General features: G+C 40.2%; 1 protein-coding gene across 1 annotated transcript; it reads right to left on the bottom strand.

Moving 5' to 3' along the window:
• Positions 1–812: 812 nt before the first annotated feature.
• On the bottom strand, positions 813–16,053 carry LOC146466789 (uncharacterized). Its single transcript, XM_085126770.1, has 12 exons — positions 15,867–16,053; positions 13,626–13,727; positions 12,904–12,957; positions 12,222–12,410; positions 11,151–11,231; positions 10,463–10,516; positions 10,292–10,363; positions 9,227–9,396; positions 8,034–8,232; positions 4,662–5,982; positions 2,876–3,166; positions 813–1,673 (listed from the first exon to the last, which is right to left on the bottom strand). Exons 1-12 carry the CDS (start codon positions 15,957–15,959, stop codon positions 1,648–1,650), a joined length of 2,652 nt encoding a protein of 883 aa, XP_084982896.1. The 5' UTR covers positions 15,960–16,053; the 3' UTR covers positions 813–1,647.
• Between the last annotated feature and the right edge of the window lie 1,225 nt (positions 16,054–17,278).

Raw genomic sequence — 17,278 nt, forward strand, 5'->3', positions numbered from 1 at the left:
TCTCACTTCTCTGTACATTTTTGCATGAAACAATTATTCCAGGAAACTCGAATTGTACACCGTCCAACTCATCGTGGCCCCTACTCAATTCAATGAGGAGCAAAGCACCGATTTGCTCGAGGGTAAATATCAGTCAATTTTAGATCCGATGTTCTCCCGATGTAAATGAGGTATTGCGGCAATTGGTACTAATCGTTTTCCGCAACGCATGTGACTCCACTCCGATCATTTGTCCAGAAATGCACGTTAATGAGATGCATGAACTGTATGATAGACATCACAAAGTGTCCCCTACCCTAAACTCTTACTAAAACACAAATAATTCTTTGAAACATGAAGGCATATGAAAACGACAAAAAGGTGTGTCTTATATAAAGTACCCAAAATCAGGGTTAAGTGCATGCTCAGATCAATGTCATAAGTCGTGTCAGCACACTTTATTTCAAATAAAAATGACTCCCTGGAAACACAAGAGATAAGAAATCGGGAAAAGCTTTCCCAAATTCTGGTTTCCTTGATACAATTTCTTCGATGAACCAGAAAAGAAGTAATTCGCCAGTATAAAAGTACTGGAAACCTGTCAAAAGGAACCAATCATCTTTTCTATTCTGAAGCCCTGATGAAACGGCGCATGATGGTCGATGATAGTTGACGATAGTCAAAGCGCGGGAAAACAAGTGCAGCCGGAGTCAAACATAAAGAAAGAAACATACACAGCCGGACACGCCAAAGTAGATTACCTGAAAAAACAACACACGCAGCGCGAATATCATGAACTGCTGCTTAGCAAACGCAAAACTAACAAAAACACATCCAATGGGAAGAAAACTTTATTTTCTTTATCCTCAAAATGTGATGACTCAACAAAATATTTCTAGGATATTTTCCCCGAAACAAGATTTAACATTGAGAAAAATTCGCTACACACGAATTTAGTGGTCAATTGTCACAGACAATTATCTCGATTACAAACTTTGTTTTTTTTTCCAGAAAATTAAATACAAAGAGCAATGTTGTAAAAATAACTGTAACAATTTGCCCTACAAAAATAGCTGTGGGTCCTTCTGGGATCGTTCTCTGATTATTTAAATTGTTCAATTAAATATCGTATGAAATCAAATAAAATTATCTGTTAAAATGACCCTTTCACTCGTTGAGACAAACCTCAGAGGTAAATGAATTGAAAACCGTTACGGCCATTGAGATGAAAGCTATAAACAGTACTCTCTGGTGCTCTTTAAAATGCCAAACAAAGTGGCTCTAATATGACGCAAAGCTGATGAGTAGTTTCCTGTGGTACTGCTTGATAACAGTATTTTTCAAGAAGAAAATTGGAGCGCAATCTTGCCCCTCATTTTTTTTTTTTGGGGGGGGGGAGGGTAGGGTTGAGGACTCTTAGAGTAAAAGGGTCAAGGCATCAATTTACAAATCACAATCTTCCGATATCTTTTCAATTCGTGAAAAGAAAATAATGACAAATTCGTCTTCGTTTTTACATTCGCCTAATAAATTTTCTCGAAAGGACGCAATCGTTTGCATTTTCATAAAAAACTGAAGCAAATTTTAAACTCGAAGCCTTTTTAGATCCACAAGTAACGTGACAGAACTATGGGTAGAAACAAGGCATCATTTCCGTCTCTTTTTCTATCAAACGTAGCTTGCGTTGTTTCCACCTGCAAGGAAGAAAAATGTTACATGGAGTAAAATCAAATATTCTTGCGTGGGACAAAGCACGCAAACACCCCTCCACTTTCTCCTCTTTAAACTAAAAACCTCGAGTCAAGCATATCTAACCTTTGAAAATGTGGATGAAATCTTACACTTTGTACATTGTTTGGTGATACTGTTTACGTTCCTGTGATGCTGTTTACTATCCAGTAAATGGTGGTTCTAAATTTTTGAGACTCAGGATGAAATCCTAAAGTGTGTTCATTCAAATGAAAGCTACTGAGCAGTACGTTCCCGCGCCGCTGTTTATTACGCCGTACAAGGTGGTTCTAACTTTTGAGTCAGCGGGAGAAATCCTAAAATGTGACCATTCAAACTAAAGAAATTGAGATGTGCTCTTCTGTGAAACTATCTATTGTAGTATACAACGTGGCTCTAACTGTTACATTCATATTGAATGACCATCCAGATGGAAGATATTGATCTCTGTTGCTGTTCTATAATTTACTGTGAAAAGGATCTGTTTTATGGGCAGTGAGAGAAAGGACTAGTGTCTGTAGGTAATATTCCTCTTTACTAACAAGAAAGCTTGTTAATCGTCGCTCTGTTCAAAAGCCGCTTCCATCATATTTGGTAAACCTTCTGCAATAGAAGGCAAGGGCAAAAGAGGTAACTCTTACGTGTAAACCTATTCTCATTCGCGAGTGAAGAAAGAAAAGAAAGAAGCGAAGTAGACTAACAGTAGGCAACAAAAGAGAACAGAGGGTAGGAAAGGAGAGTAAGGGAGGGGAGGGGAAGGGAGAGAAGAGGAGAGGAAGGGAGGAGAGGGGAGAGGGGAGGGGGCAGTAGAGGAGAGATGAGGAGAGGAGGGGAGGGGAGAGGAGAGGAGAGGAAGGGAGGGGTCAGAAAAGAAGAGGAGGGGAGGAGAGAGGAGAGAGAAGAGGGAAGACAAGCGGAAAGAGAGGGAAAACGCTAGAAACAGGACAAGTACACGGTAAAAAATTAATAAATAAAGAATAATAATGACATTAACAATAATAATAAAACTTAGCAAGAGCCACAATAATCAGTCATAGTGGCGCGCGGTAGACAGGATAAGAACGCAATTCACTTTGCCTGTTGATTCAAGATCAACGCTAAGAGAGACCAACGAGTATTCTCGCTACTAAATAAAATATCACTATTCTAGATTCCTTCCGACCATTACCTCGCGGAAACGTTCTCTTCTTCTTTTCAAATTCCCTCATAAAGCTTGGAACCTGTTCCGCGGAATCTTCTGAGGAGCCTTTCGGAATTACGATGGGTTGTGATCGGCGCGTCTTTCTTTCAGCGAGCTCCTTTTTCCACGGTGGTATTTCAGGCGACGTCCTGAGCTCATTTTCCTTGTTTAACGCTTGTACGCTGTTGACGTCAACTCGCTGCTTTCGTTTTTCTGCCAGTTCCTTCTTCCACAGTGGTACGACAACTGAGTTTGATATCTGTGCCGGTTGTGGACGATCTGTTAAAATACATACAGTAATTATTATTAAAAACTGGATCATTGTGTAATGCAATTCCAGGGATTTGATTGGCTTAGCGACCATGGTATATAAGCCATTATTCCAAACCCGAGAAAGAGCAACCATTAAATAGCCTATTTCCGAGTTGCTGTTAACCTCACTATGAATGCGAGGCTAAGTGCAAAGCTTTTCATATGAAAATTAGTTTTATTTGCATATGAATGAAAACTAATTTTCGTAACAAAAACTTTGCACTTAGCTTCTCTTTCATAATGAGGTTCAAAGGAACTCGGAAATGGCCTATTGTCTTCTGGTTGTTCTTGCAAAGCTAAATCAGCAAGATCTAGCAATATTTGATTGTCTTTTATAGGAATTATTCCACTCGCAATTGCCAACGCGCGCTCGTGGAATAATTAACAATGATGACGATGATGTTGATGACGACGACAAAATAAATAAATAAATAAATACATAAAATAACACTATAAAAACGTATGTGAATTTTGAAAATTAAGATTGCCACACCAAGGCATCATTAGAAACACAGAAAACATGCCGCCGTTGCCAAACGAGGGCAAAAAAGCAGCCAGTTCCAAGCGCGGGAAAGACGCTACAGCTGTCGAGCGCTGGGAAACACACAACCGGCACGGACCCCGTGCTTAGCCCGGGAAGCGCAAGGAGACAAATCGTCCCTGGTTAGTGGTATTTTACTTTATTCACTTTCTGGTTGACTAGAGCGGTTTTCAATTGAGTGTCGAAAGTAATTACGCGTTTACTTTGGTTTTGCATTACTACGCTCTGCGATTGGTTGGAAAAACTCGCGCCACTTTGTTAACCAATGAGAAGCCAAACCTAAACCAATCGTGCCTTGCTCGCGTTTGCCCGCCCTTGGCGCCGATTACATGCATTTGCTTCGAGTTCTGATTGCTTCATTGCGCTGTTTACATCTGTTGTGATTGGTCAGAGTAATTACTTTGGTTTTGGTTTTACAGCACTCAATTGAAGAGAAGCGTTTCACGTTCAACAATTGTTTAATCCCCCTGGACCAAAAACGATGCCGTTTTCTCGATCGAGCGCCTCCTCTTGGATGAACGCCGTAAGAAGGCACTTTACATGAATTGGCTGGAATGAAAGCCATATGATTCATTAAAAAGGGCAGATCACGAGTCACAGAAAATATACAGTCAGGACTGGAAAATTCCAGTTCATCATCTTCAACGACATTCTGGAATGTTTGATACAAAATTGCATTTGGCGACAAATCAAAACTCAATCTTTGCTTCGCGGTTGTTAATCATGGCAAAACTAACTGCTCAATGCGACGCAGCAGATGGCATTTAACAAAGAAGAAAACAGCCCTTTCACGCCCTCCTCACAAACCTCAGAAAGCAACATCAATGCTCACGAAAATACCCAATGCTCCCGTCAATTGCGGAAATATGGTAATTGTTTTCACTCCAGAGCGTGTGAATTTGCACTTAAATTTGCACAAACCTGGTAATGCTGCGACATTCTTCTTCTTTTCCATAAGATCAATCTTCCACTTTGGTAACACGTCTCCGGTGTAGGTGGGCCTATATGCCGTATCGAACGGATCTGGCCTGTCACGGTGGTCACTTCCTTTCCGGAGGGCCCTCAGATCACCAAATGACTTGGTGTTGTGTGACACAGCAGACGAAGAGGTGCGTGACCCTTTCCATTCCACCTTGGCGTGAATCACCTCTACGCTCTTTCTCCTGACAGAGGAAGGATCAGGAACTTCTGATGCTGTTACAGTCACTGTTTTCGATCGGTTGCTCGGTTTGGGTTTCGTTTTCGGAGCCACCTTGTGTGGTGCACTCACATAATTAGAAGAAACTGTGACTCTTGAGCCACCGATAACCTTCGGCTCTGATCGTGTTGTCGTCGGTTTCTCCGAACTTATCGGCGTAAGAGATTTTGTTGTTCCAGCGAGCCCCGATGACGTTTCGCCGTTTTCGTAAACACGTAACGACGTACCTTGATGCGACAGTGATTGCGTTGCCAGTCTGACAGGTGGCGAACTTGAAGTCGTTACTTCGGAAGACGTCCGTATTTTTAACGGCCCCGGTTCGGTTTCCGTTGGTACATCGGAAGACGTTCGGTTAGTAATCGGCGTTAGTTCGGTGTCCGTGACGTTTGGGCCCGAAGATTTTGGTCCCATGGGATAAACAATTGGTTTCAAGCGAACTTGTTGAAACCTTCCACGAGAGTCCTCGGCGTCGTTACTGTTTACGAGAGGTTCTGGCTTTGGTAAAGGACGCAAGAATACGTTATGGGGTCTACTACTATCACTCTCCTTCTCTTCGGATTGTTTTTTAACTGGCTCAGGTTTAGACACAGGCCGAAGACAGATGTTCAACGCCGTTCGGCTTTTATCGTTGTCGTCTTCGGATTTCGTCGAAACTGGTTCGGCTTTCCGAACAGGACGGAGCATAACATTATGAAGTTTATTTCCTCCTGGGCTGTCCGATTTTCCAACTGCTGGTTCATTTCTATGAGCCACGGAACGAAGAGCGACGCCATTAATATCAGAATTACCAACTACCGGCTCAGATCTCTGAGCAACCGGACGTAGAAGAACACCATTCGGCGGTTTATCCTGGTCTTGGTCCATTTCTTCATGTTGCTTTGCTTTAGGGTGTCTCCGTCGTTCGTGAAGTTTCCTTCTGGCCTCAGCTTCCACTAGCCACGCAGGTTTTTCTGGTTCTTTCTCCACCCTTTCTTCTTTAGCTGCCTGGTTCTTCTTCCCCTCAGCAGCTGCACGGACAATTTCGGCCGCGCTAGCCTGGGGGCGCTGTTGGAAAAAGAACAAAGAATGTACTTTAGTGTGTTGTACTACTTTACCTAACATGGATCGCCACACAATGGTGCCCTACTGTGAGCTGTTTCGTTTTAAAATGAGCAGAACAGTAGTTTCTGACGGTATTAAAAAAAAGTGCGAAAGGCGAGTTAACAGAGAAACAGCGACTAGTTTTACAAGTTTACATTTGACAGTGTACGTTCGGTTTTCAAATCAAAATGACATTAGGACCAGTAAAATGAAAACGATACAAAATAACAAGAACCAAAATGATAGATTGATTTTTTCAATCAGATTTCATTTGGCCGAGTATGCCTGTCATACTCGGACAAATGAAACCTGAGTTACGTTCATGTGACAAGCATCTCGCATACTGCTAGGATTAGAATGTTAATCCACCATACGGAAAGAGATGGACCCATATGCTTTCTATGTGCCTACTGACTGTGTAAGGTTCGCAAGGTGGTAAAATGTACAGGCCTGGCGCCACCTTTTTTTTTTCGTACGGTGGATTAAACACATCCCCATGACGAGAAACTCTCTTCAAAGACCGGAAAATTCCGTCCAAAGGTAGCCGTTGTAAAGGGCGTAATCGTAGAGGGCGATTTACACTGTACAACTTTGTCGCATGCGACAAGATTACGACAGGCATACGATACAAATTGCTTCGTGTAAATCAAACCTACAACTCGCTTACGACTGTCGTGTACGTCACAAAAAATGTACAACAATCGTAGGTATAGGCAATGGTGAATAATGAGAGTTGTGTGTGATTTTTTTGCATGACGCGAGCAGTGTGCGCCCTAGAAATCGCACGCGACAGAAAATGACGAAAATGAAACAACACTTAATCAAAGATTACTAGACATCTGTACTTCGATTTCGATTTTACAATTCTAAGATAAGAAATAATACTGTTTTGCAACGCAAGAATTATGGTCATAATATACTGGTACTTTACTTAACTCTGTTTAACTTTATTTTTGTGTGTATTTATGTGTGTTTGTTCTTGTGTCCCTGACCTTAAAGCCGCAGACACACGAGCGATTTTTTGCTCGCGCAGGTAATGCGATTTTTTCAAATTTTGTCGCGTCGCCAGCGCGAGAGGGTGGCTACACGAGTGACAAATTCTAGCGAGTTTGGCGACAAATTGAAAGCCACGTGAATCGCACACTTCAAGAGACCTGGCGCTATAAACAGACATGTCGGACGGCCCTTTCGGACGAGGATATTGTTTTATCGCCTATTTTCATTCTTCTTCTTGACGGTAAAAGGCAAACGAAGGAAGAAGAAAATTAAGAAAACGTCAACGTGGGTCCGTCCGTGGCTCGCAAAGAGAAAGGAACAAGGATTTTACCATCAACTTCTGACGGAAATTTCAGTCGTTGATATCCCGGCGTTTCCCAAGCTATTGCGGATGACGAGGCTTAGTTGCAGGGTGGCTACACAGGCGCTATCTCTACGATTTTGTCGCGAAAATTTCAATTCTGGCGACTTTTTTCTTGCGATTTTTTCACCTGTTGCGTCGCAAGTTCGAGGGTGGCCGCACGTGCGATTTTCATCTCGCGCTGGCGACGCGACAAAATTTGAAAAAATCGCATCACCTGCGCGAGCAAAAAATCGCTCGTGTGGCCGCGGCTTAACATTTAAACATCTTTTCTTACAGCTGGCTGCCTGGCATTTCTAACTTCTAGGTTATTTCGGGCAGCCAGCACCCCTATCATCTATTCTATGTATATATTTATATTTTCTATTGTAATTATAATGGGGTGGAATAAAGTATTGTTGTTGTTGTAAGGAAAAGTTGTACCGTCAGGCGTTCAGAAAGAGGGGAGCGGCGCAAACAAAATTGCGATGCGAACGAATAAAAAAGGAAAGGAGACTGGAAAGAGAAGGCGAGAGAACTCTCCCTACAGTCTCTTCTGTTTTTGCCCGCTCCTCGCCATTGTTATTTGCACGCATTGCAATTTTCTTCTCGCCAAGCCCCACTATCTGAAGACCTGAAACAGGTTAACGGGAGTAAATAGGTCATCAATTCCACAAACCACATCTCCCGTGCTGATGTTTTTCTTGTTTAACACCTCGGCGAGCCCCGGGAGAGCTATTCCAGCTACGGTCTGGCTCTTCACTTTGGGCTTAGGCCTGGAACGAGGGCGCACTTCACCGCCTGCACCCATCTGAGGAGGGTCCTTTATGATAAAACTGCCCCCCGATAATCCAATGTCACTTTCTTCTTCGTCCATTCTGCAAAGAAAAGTACCACGATCAGTATGACCATAATGCGACGTTTTAAAGAAACAAAAACCTTCAACTCTAGCTACCACTTGCAAGTCCGCTTCTGTCAACCACACAATTCAAGTCTCCATGCTGGTTAACACTGCATTTCACTTGGACATAACCATAAGCATAGGCATAAAGATAAGCAACTGAGAACACTAGCTACATAAGCATAAGGGCAAGCGCAGGCGTAGAAAGCCATTTCTTGACGGAATTCTCGATACCAGCTCGGACGAAACGGTTGACTGCGTTGTGCCTGTGCTTATATCGCTCCCATTCTCATTAGTGAAAACTGCGACATAAGCATAAGCACAAGAAGAATGAACATGTTCGTTCTTCTTGTGCTTATGTTTATGGTTATATTGCAGGTGTTTTTACTTGCTTGAGCGGCATTTGTGATGATGCTTAAGTCCTAGTGAATTTCCTGGACCCGTAACAAACCCTGTTAGCGGCAATTAGTCAATTCCAGCTGTTCCCATGCCCCCACCCCCCACCCGGGAATAAGGATTTTTTGAAAACTACCAAGCAAATGCCCCACGGCTGGGACAAACTAGTTGTTCAAATGCCCCAGGGTAGTCGCTCAAAATGTTTTATTTCCTTCGTTTCTCGTCTTCCTATCAATAAAATCTAAGTTAAACCAGGCTAAGTTTAGTCCTAGCTAAGTGCCATTTCCCATATATTGGTAAAAATAGGTCATTTAAGCGTCTCATTTATGTCCTAACTAGAAGAATTCAATAAGAAATAGCAGATTTGTCGATGCATTGGTCGCTAAAAGAAGCGAAGATGTTGAAATGTGAAAAAAGCGAGATGATCAATTGCCCCGGGGTAATTGGAGCTAATTGGAAGGAAGACTAATACCCGATCCCCGGGATGGACAGTGTGGGAAAATGCCCCACTATTGCCCCGAGGGATGGGCACAGCTGGAATTGACTGATTCATAACTTTATAGCTATGTACTTACGACTCCTCTCCTTCACTGATAGCATCCGGATCGTCCCAGTCGCCCGTAAAACTAGACTTCAGGCTCCTTCGTCTCATGGACACTGTTGGTTTCCTTCGCCCTTTTAACGACCCTGACCTTCCAAGCGGGATTTTAGACTTCTGTGGCTCTAAGTTAAGCTGGGAGGAGCTCTGTGATAAAATGAAAGGTAACGCGGTAACATTAGGGAACCGAGTAGGAAGGAAAATACTGAAATGGCTGATGCCCGGAGGCTCTCTGAGTCGCGTTTTTGCCAGGAAATTAGTGTGTATGGATGGTGACCTTCCAAGCCGGAGTTTAGACTTTTGTGACTCTAAGTTAAGTTGCCAAGGAATTCTGTGACAAAATGGAAGGTAATATACGGTCACCTTAATTAGGGGTGCAAGACGAACGCAACGTTCTTAAAACGGCTGATCTCCAGAGACTCGCAGAAATCGTGTTTATGCCAAGAAATAATATACATGTTGATGATCAAAAATTTGTCAAGACGTAAGGAACTTCTTGCCCTAGAAAATACTAATAAATTAAAAAAAAAAAAATTTCTCCCGCCCCCGCCCCAATCCTCTTGCGGCTGATCTAAAAGAGAGCTTGCTCGAGGGCTAAGACAAAGGAGGAAAGCTTGCGTGACAAGCCAAAAGTAACATAAGAGGTATTATGTACAGTAGTAATGCTTTATTTATTTATTTGTTTGCTTTGTCCAAAATGGACAGGGATACCGCAACAGCTAAAGCCAATTACTGCGGACCCGGGATATACGGTATATACGCACAAAGACCAGACCACAACACCCGGAACTACGTCCCCTACTCTTTGCGAACAGTGAGTGGGTTCTTTAACGTCCCACAGAGTTATTTACAAACAAGGTTTGTGAGACGGGGCCTACAGTTTATCGTCCTTATCCGAGAAGACTAGAAAGTCTAACCATTTGCAGATGTCAGAGCAAAGGCAGCACTTTCTCCTCAGTTATTTAAAGACCCTGAGTGGTGGTCCGGCCGGGGTTTGAACCCACGACCTCCCGCAGGGTAGTCCGGCACTCTACCAACTTACCGATACTACAACTGACAAATCGACCTCTGAAGCAGATTTACTTCTATACGGTCTGGTCTCCGTGCCCTTTATCTGAAAAAAAGTTGCAAAGAAAACAGTCTATAAATAAATCAATACCATAAATGAGAAGGAACACAAAATGCTGAAATAAATGACTTGTTTTACATTTACCTGTACTTCACTTGAGGTGGAAGGTGCTGCACGAATCTTCTTTAAGAACTCTTCCTATCAGTGTACAAAAGAAGTACAAATCAATGAGATCACGTTCATACAGGTAATTACAATAACTATCAAAATTCCTGCGCGCTGATTAGCTTGTAGTTATTGTCTGTAAGAGTGCAGACGATAAAACTGACGTCAAATATAACGTACGCTTCCTCTATCTTATAGAACAGAAAATGATGTCATAAAATGTTCAAAACTTGGCAGTGAATCCACGAGCCGGGTTTTGAACATTTTATGACGTTGTTTTATGGTTTAAAGAGTATACATGTACATGTAGACTATAGAAAAAATGCCGTTGATTACTTAATTAGAACATGGTGACAATTCTACCGTTGTACGCGCAAGCTCCTAACAACAGAGTGTACAAAGGTTTAGAAATTGCAAAGAATGAAGGGCACAGACACAACCTGACCCCACTTTTTTTAATCCAACGAGCACCTCAAGCCAGGCTACAGTGTAACGGTCTAAGACAGGCGGTAATCCCAAAATGCTATGCTGAAGAGTAAGAGCCTTTGTCTCACAGCAACAACAACAACAACTTAATTATATTGCAAAGCAAGTAAAATTAAAACAAAAAGAGCTTAAAAGGGTCTGATGATGATCAGAACACTAGATAAGGCTACAGCTATCTTACCGTATCAGGATCTTCCTCTGCCGTTTGTGCTATTGATGACACTAGTGTTTCTGGGCCCTTCCTTGCACTCTTACTAATCACCTACAAACAAACATAAGGAAACATGGCATAACCCTGTCAGGTAGGCACAGCATAACATTAAATTTGATGTTTAATACACTGTGAAAGTTTAGCAAACCTGACAGTAATTTTAGTTAAATGTAAATATATGAAACATATATTTTGAACTGCGGATGAAAGATTAATTAGAAGAAAGATCCTCGCAGTATCTACACAAGTTAAGCAGTTGCAAAAAGAAAGCCTGAAAAAAATTCAGGCTTGAACGGGAACCCATGACCTCTGCAGTGCCGGTGCAGTGCTCTACCAACTGAGCTATCAAGGCAACTGGGAGTTGGGATGCAATGTTGTGTACAAACTTAAAGTACATCAAGGGCCTGAGCCTATATTACAGTCAAATCATCACTTCACAAAAGGTTTGGCCTTCACTCATTTGCCTACAAATGCAGGTGTGAGTGACCGCTATAACTGCCATCTTGGATTATTAAAAAGCAGAGGAAGATTGGAGAAAGTGGAAAGTATCACCAAGGGGGTGCATTAGGTTGAAAGAAAAAGGAGTGAGGGGGGGGGGGGGTGGGGATTTGCCTTAGGCCTCTGAAACCAGAGGCTAATAATTAACAATTATTGCACTAGGTTGAGCAAAATATCGTGATTTGTCAGTGGTGAGCAGATCAATTATTTGCCAAAGCCAAAACAAATCACGGTATTTTGCGATAACCGAGTTCAATAATAATATTGTTTTATTATTCAATCACTAACTTTGGGGAAGCGGTAAGCATTGCCTTGCAGGAGTCTGCCATTTTCACACAGGAGCGTGGTTTCAACTACCCATGAGCAGAATATTATTTCCAGTAAAACACAGTTGGACAGTATTACACATGAGCAGACCATTATTTGAAGGCAGTTATTTGCAGGTCACATGGTTTGCCCTCAACCAATGAAAAGGAAGAAAAAATGCATTGAATGATAACGTTATTCTTAAGCCTCTTATTATTTAACACCAACAAGCCTTACCTCTGCCCTTTCCTGTACCTCAACCAAAAACGAATCCTGTTTCCTTTTCTTAGAGTTGTCTCCTGCATCATTCTGTGTAGTGCCATCTTCTTGACTGGACTTTGTTGAAGGCTCTTTTCTCCGAACAACTGACTTCAGATTCATCACCAGAGATGCTTGCTTCTTTTGGAGCTCATCAATCACATCATCCTCTTTTGAATCTAGAAATAGAATGAGAAAAACAAAGTCAAGTTGGTATTAATGTACGACAAGCTTATTATAATCACAGTGGAAATAAAAAAAATGATGTGGGACTCTTCAATTTAACAGTGATGGATCCACTTGGCCAGTTGTCACAAAATATCTCCTCAATTTTCTTAAAATTTGATTAGGTCAAGTGTGCATGATTTTCAGATTAACATGCTGTAACCATAACAGTAATTTGTATTGTAATAATATAATTATTACAAGACACCTTACTGGAAAAACTTGGGTGCATTTGCCAGAACTTTTCCAAAAAAAAAAAAGGGGGGGGGGGGGGTATCAAGTGACATGGACTTCCTGACACTCATTTGTTGCAAATCAATTGACTGAATTTTCCAGTAATGTGTCATTTTTTTTCAATAAAAAAAAAAAACGAACAAACAAACAACAATAGCAAGAGATTATTGTGATAATTGAAGGAATGATCAACAAACTGTACAATACCTGAAATACTACAGGTAATTTCATTCTCTTGAACTGAACTTGACCCAAACTAGAGAAAGTAAATAACAGGACTTGGGCAGTCACAAATAGATTCCACCAGAAAAAAAGGGTTACAAAATTATACATGATACAGTATACTGTATCTACATGTAAAATTAATGACCTTAAGAAGAACCCTAGCTAATACTTCCAGGATTAGAGCAAAGATTGTCTTCATATTGATTGGAATGAGTTAGGGTGAAACTCTCTGTAACGCCCATTTAATTGCCATAATTGCCAGAGTTATTAAATATTGTTATCACAGTACTGTACACATACATCTGTATGCTATTTGTTAAAAAAAAATCGTAGGGCATTTTTACGCAGCCTACAACTTTAACGGAGTTACCCTATTAAAAACCCTAAACATAAATGTTCCTAAGCTAATTTTGTCCTTGCAGAATATCCCTGATTTTAGATAACAGGGTTGCAAAGTATCAGGTGATATTCTGCCTGATTTCGCAAGATAAAATTTTGTTAAGTACAGTATAATGAATGACTACAACTTTGGCTAAAATTAAATTATGGTGTTTGTAACCTGCGAACGCAGACGTATTTCTGGCTGTTGCTTCTCTTCGCCGAAGAGAAGCGACAGCAGGAAATACGTTTGCATTGGCAGGCCATGGTGTTTGGGGCAGGAGGTGGGATTCAAATAAAGTGTACAAAACAATCATTCACTGTCACCTTTTGAAGTTCAGACTCTTTTTCTTGTTTTAGCCGGTCCAACAAGCCTCGTATGGAGTCAACATCGTCCTTCATCTCCTCATCAACACCATCACTCTAAAGAAAAGTTCCAAATTAAAGATATAATCTATGTGACTTTGTGGAATGTAGAATGTGCGAATCAAAGCAGTTTATCCTTTAAACTTTGACGGGGAATGACCTTTCCCCCCACAACTGCTGCTGGCAGTCCTGGCTTGTGGTGATTTCATAAATATGAAAATAAAATGTAAGTCTAGGGAAAAAAAAAAAAACATTCTTTTCAGAGCCACCCTGGTTCTTTTCAGAACCAACGAATTTGATAAAGTCAATAGCCAACATGGTTTGTCTTTTCTTTGTTTATTTATTTATTTATTTATTTATTTTGGTTTAGCGTTAATCATCAGGGAAATTTGGGAAAATTTTATTTTGTTGCGTGAAAATACTTGGCTATAAGACGCACCCTGAGTTTTGAGCATATTTAGATCAAACAGACATATTTTCCTTTAAAAAAGGCTAGCCTTATAACCCCCCCAAAAAATAGGGTAAGTCATCAAAAATCTGAAGTCAATCATAACGAATACTTCGGTAGCTGCACACATCCTGAGATTGCTGAAGTTCACAAGTAAAAGTTTACAGGTAACCTTGACAATAATAACTAATGGACTATTTCCGGAAAAAGAGTAAAAACAATTATTAGTATTATTATTATTATTAAAACAAATAACAGCAAGGAATTTTTACAAGATTAATAATACCAAGTCAAGTACAATGTATTTTCTGTTCAAACAACGTGATGTATACTTTATAAAAGATTGCTTCTAGAAACACTCAGATTAGTTTAATTTTAAGATAGTTCATCTGCCTGTCTGTCAGTAAATTTCTAACCTCTCACTATAGGATCTTTTAACCTTCAAAGATTTTTAACTAGCTCAAATTATTTGTTAGTACTTTTTGTATTGAGGTCAACAAAACTCAGACAAAATGGGCTGTAGCCTACATGTACTTGGAGCACAGTAGCACAAGCATGGCACACAGCCTGCCGAAACTGAAAATACATGTATTTCACAGGCTGGGCTCTCCACTTCCTAACAGCCTTCAGTGCTGCAGTAAATCAAATACCCTGTGATCATGCAGTCTGGAAGAATTTTATTAGTACTTCTCTGACAAATGATTAGAATTCTACTGCTGTTAGATGACTTTTTATGGTAGTTATAATCATATTGTTATATGTGGCTAAATGTAATTTAGGCAAAGTTAAAATCGAGGCAATTGCTGGTCAGCGGTGCCTGCATGGCTGGGACATGCAGGGCGGCCACCCTACTTTGCAGGGGCCCCTGGGTTCTTACAGCTCACATGTTTGTGCCAATTCATTTCGCATCTGTTCACTTGCCGGAGCTTGTGCTGTTTAAGTTTGTTGCTCCCAGTCCCTCCCACCCTTTGGTAAGTATGGTTTGTGGTGGGTGTGGTAAGTATTTTTATTTGTATACTTTCTGTTTTATCTCCACTGATCTTTCAGTGTGACGGTGCCAGGTGGTTGCTGCTCACAGGGTTGCCATGGTTTTGCACCTCGCTTAGCTCACTTCACCTGTGGCACCACCGGTCTTTCAGGCACCAACCCCCAAGCTCATCCACTAACGATGAGTTTAAGTATTGGTTAATATTACATCTGCATGCATTGAATAAAACTTTGTTGTACCAGCACTACTGCTCTGAAACTACAAAAATTAATTATGTACAAATAAGTGGTTACAATGAAATTTCATCTGTTTGAAAGCAACACTCTTTGAATGAGCAAGCATAACATCACTTTCCGTGATATATTCGCATGACAGGAAGTTCACCTAAATCTACATGTTTACACACTGTAAATGAGAATGACATGAATACTGCACGTACACTGTATGATGTTAAATTATGTCAGAGCATCTTAGAGCTTCAGGAAGACATTACACTAACAGTCATAACAGCTAGACCCCCACAATTCAATGAGAATCAAAATACTTATTAAGTCATCAGTTTGTAACTCGATCAGAGCTACATGTACAAAGACTATTGCTCACTGAAAACAGCTTAGAGAAACATTGTGAAAAGGGAAACCATTTCCCTAGTGGAAACAAAAATTTAGTCGACTTAATTTCCTTACAAATTTCCTTACACCTTCTAAAAGTGATTCAATGACAACAAAAGAAGTCATTAATACCATTGATAATATCTTACGAGTTTCTCTCCACGATTCCTTGTCAAATCATCACGGCAGAGATGAGGTCTTTTAGGATAATACAGCAAGTACGAGGAATAAATCTTAGCCATTTGTCAGCAGGAATGGAGTTAGCTTTCATAACACAAACTAACTACACAATTCGAAACCACATCACTTTTGCTAAGCTCGGGAACAAAACCACACGGAATAATAAACAACACTAATTAGTTCAGGTTGAGTTGCACTCAATGGAATATTCATCTCTTGTTCTTACCTGTATGTTTACAACAGTTATGCAGATAAAAACCATATTTCTTTTCAACTACAGGTGGTCAGGTTTAAAAATATCTCTGGTGTCATATCATGCCGCAAAGTTCATTGAACATTAACCGACTTGTCACCATTCATGTAGTCAGGAAATTGAAAACATGTTGACTGAGATAATTGCTAATTAGGCAAGAATTTCTGAAGTGGAAACACTCAAGATTCAAGACACGAAAAAAGATAAAGAAAGAGGTAATATTTAGAAGAGATCAAGGGTAATTACTCAGCAGATGTGAAGAAATGAATTCACAAGAATGAAACTCATTGCAGTCAATATCACTTTCTATGTAATGTTGAATTTGAATGACTAATAACCTCAATCTCTATGTCATGCAAAATAACAATTTTCACACATCTTTACAAAAGCAATTACATTCCACAGGCAGAAGAGAAAGAAATATTTACAGAGTCAAAGGCACAACTTAAAACACCTATTAACCAGTAAGAATTGATTTACATAGCCAAGAATTATCAAAACCCTTCAACACGAACTGTCAAGGCAATTGTAAATTTTACATGACCCACTCGGCAAGAAGAAATATCAACTGAACACAAATGAAAGCTCCAAGAATCAAACTGAAACACAATAAACGTTAAAGTTTCACAACATTAATAAAAAATGGATTAACATCTTGTTGAAAATGAGTGGACTTAAGTCACTTATTACAAAATGAAATTTTTTTAAACTTCCTGGCTACTGAGGACTGCTTTAAACTTGAATATATTACAGCTGGTTTTTTAATATGTACATTAAAAAACATAAAATTTGTTAGGATATCTGCCACAATTCATACACATATATATATCACATTGTCAAGAATCAGAAATGAAAGTGGCATAGAAGTCAGACACAGCAATATATTTGCTTCATTTTACATGTATTTCCATCACTTAACGTGATGGAAATAAAATGAAGGATTTATGTCGCTGCCAAAAAACAATGATGGTATTTACTTCATTTCTTTTTTGGCAGCGACATAAATGTTATTCACAGTGCACGTAGAAGTTTATCACACTATGATTGAAGATCTTCAATAATTCAGAGAATTGTCTCTTTGTGGCAACTCTAATAACAGTTACTGCAGTATTAATACCAAAAAAAATC

This window comes from Pavona decussata, unplaced genomic scaffold (genome assembly GCF_977016875.1).
Source record: "Pavona decussata unplaced genomic scaffold, jaPavDecu1.1 SCAFFOLD_140, whole genome shotgun sequence".
Taxonomy (NCBI): domain Eukaryota; kingdom Metazoa; phylum Cnidaria; class Anthozoa; order Scleractinia; family Agariciidae; genus Pavona; species Pavona decussata.

Excerpts from the sequence above, each read along its gene's own strand:
- LOC146466789 (XM_085126770.1), bottom strand. The coding sequence starts at position 15,959 with ATGGCTAAGATTTATTCCTCGTACTTGCTGTATTATCCTAAAAGACCT. Across the intron at positions 11,232-12,221 it reads AGGTACAGGAAAGGGCAGAG|GTGATTAGTAAGAGTGCAAG; the intron begins GTAAGGCTTGTT and ends GTTTGTTTGTAG. Across the intron at positions 5,983-8,033 it reads ACATCAGCACGGGAGATGTG|CGCCCCCAGGCTAGCGCGGC; the intron begins GTTTGTGGAATT and ends TTTTTCCAACAG.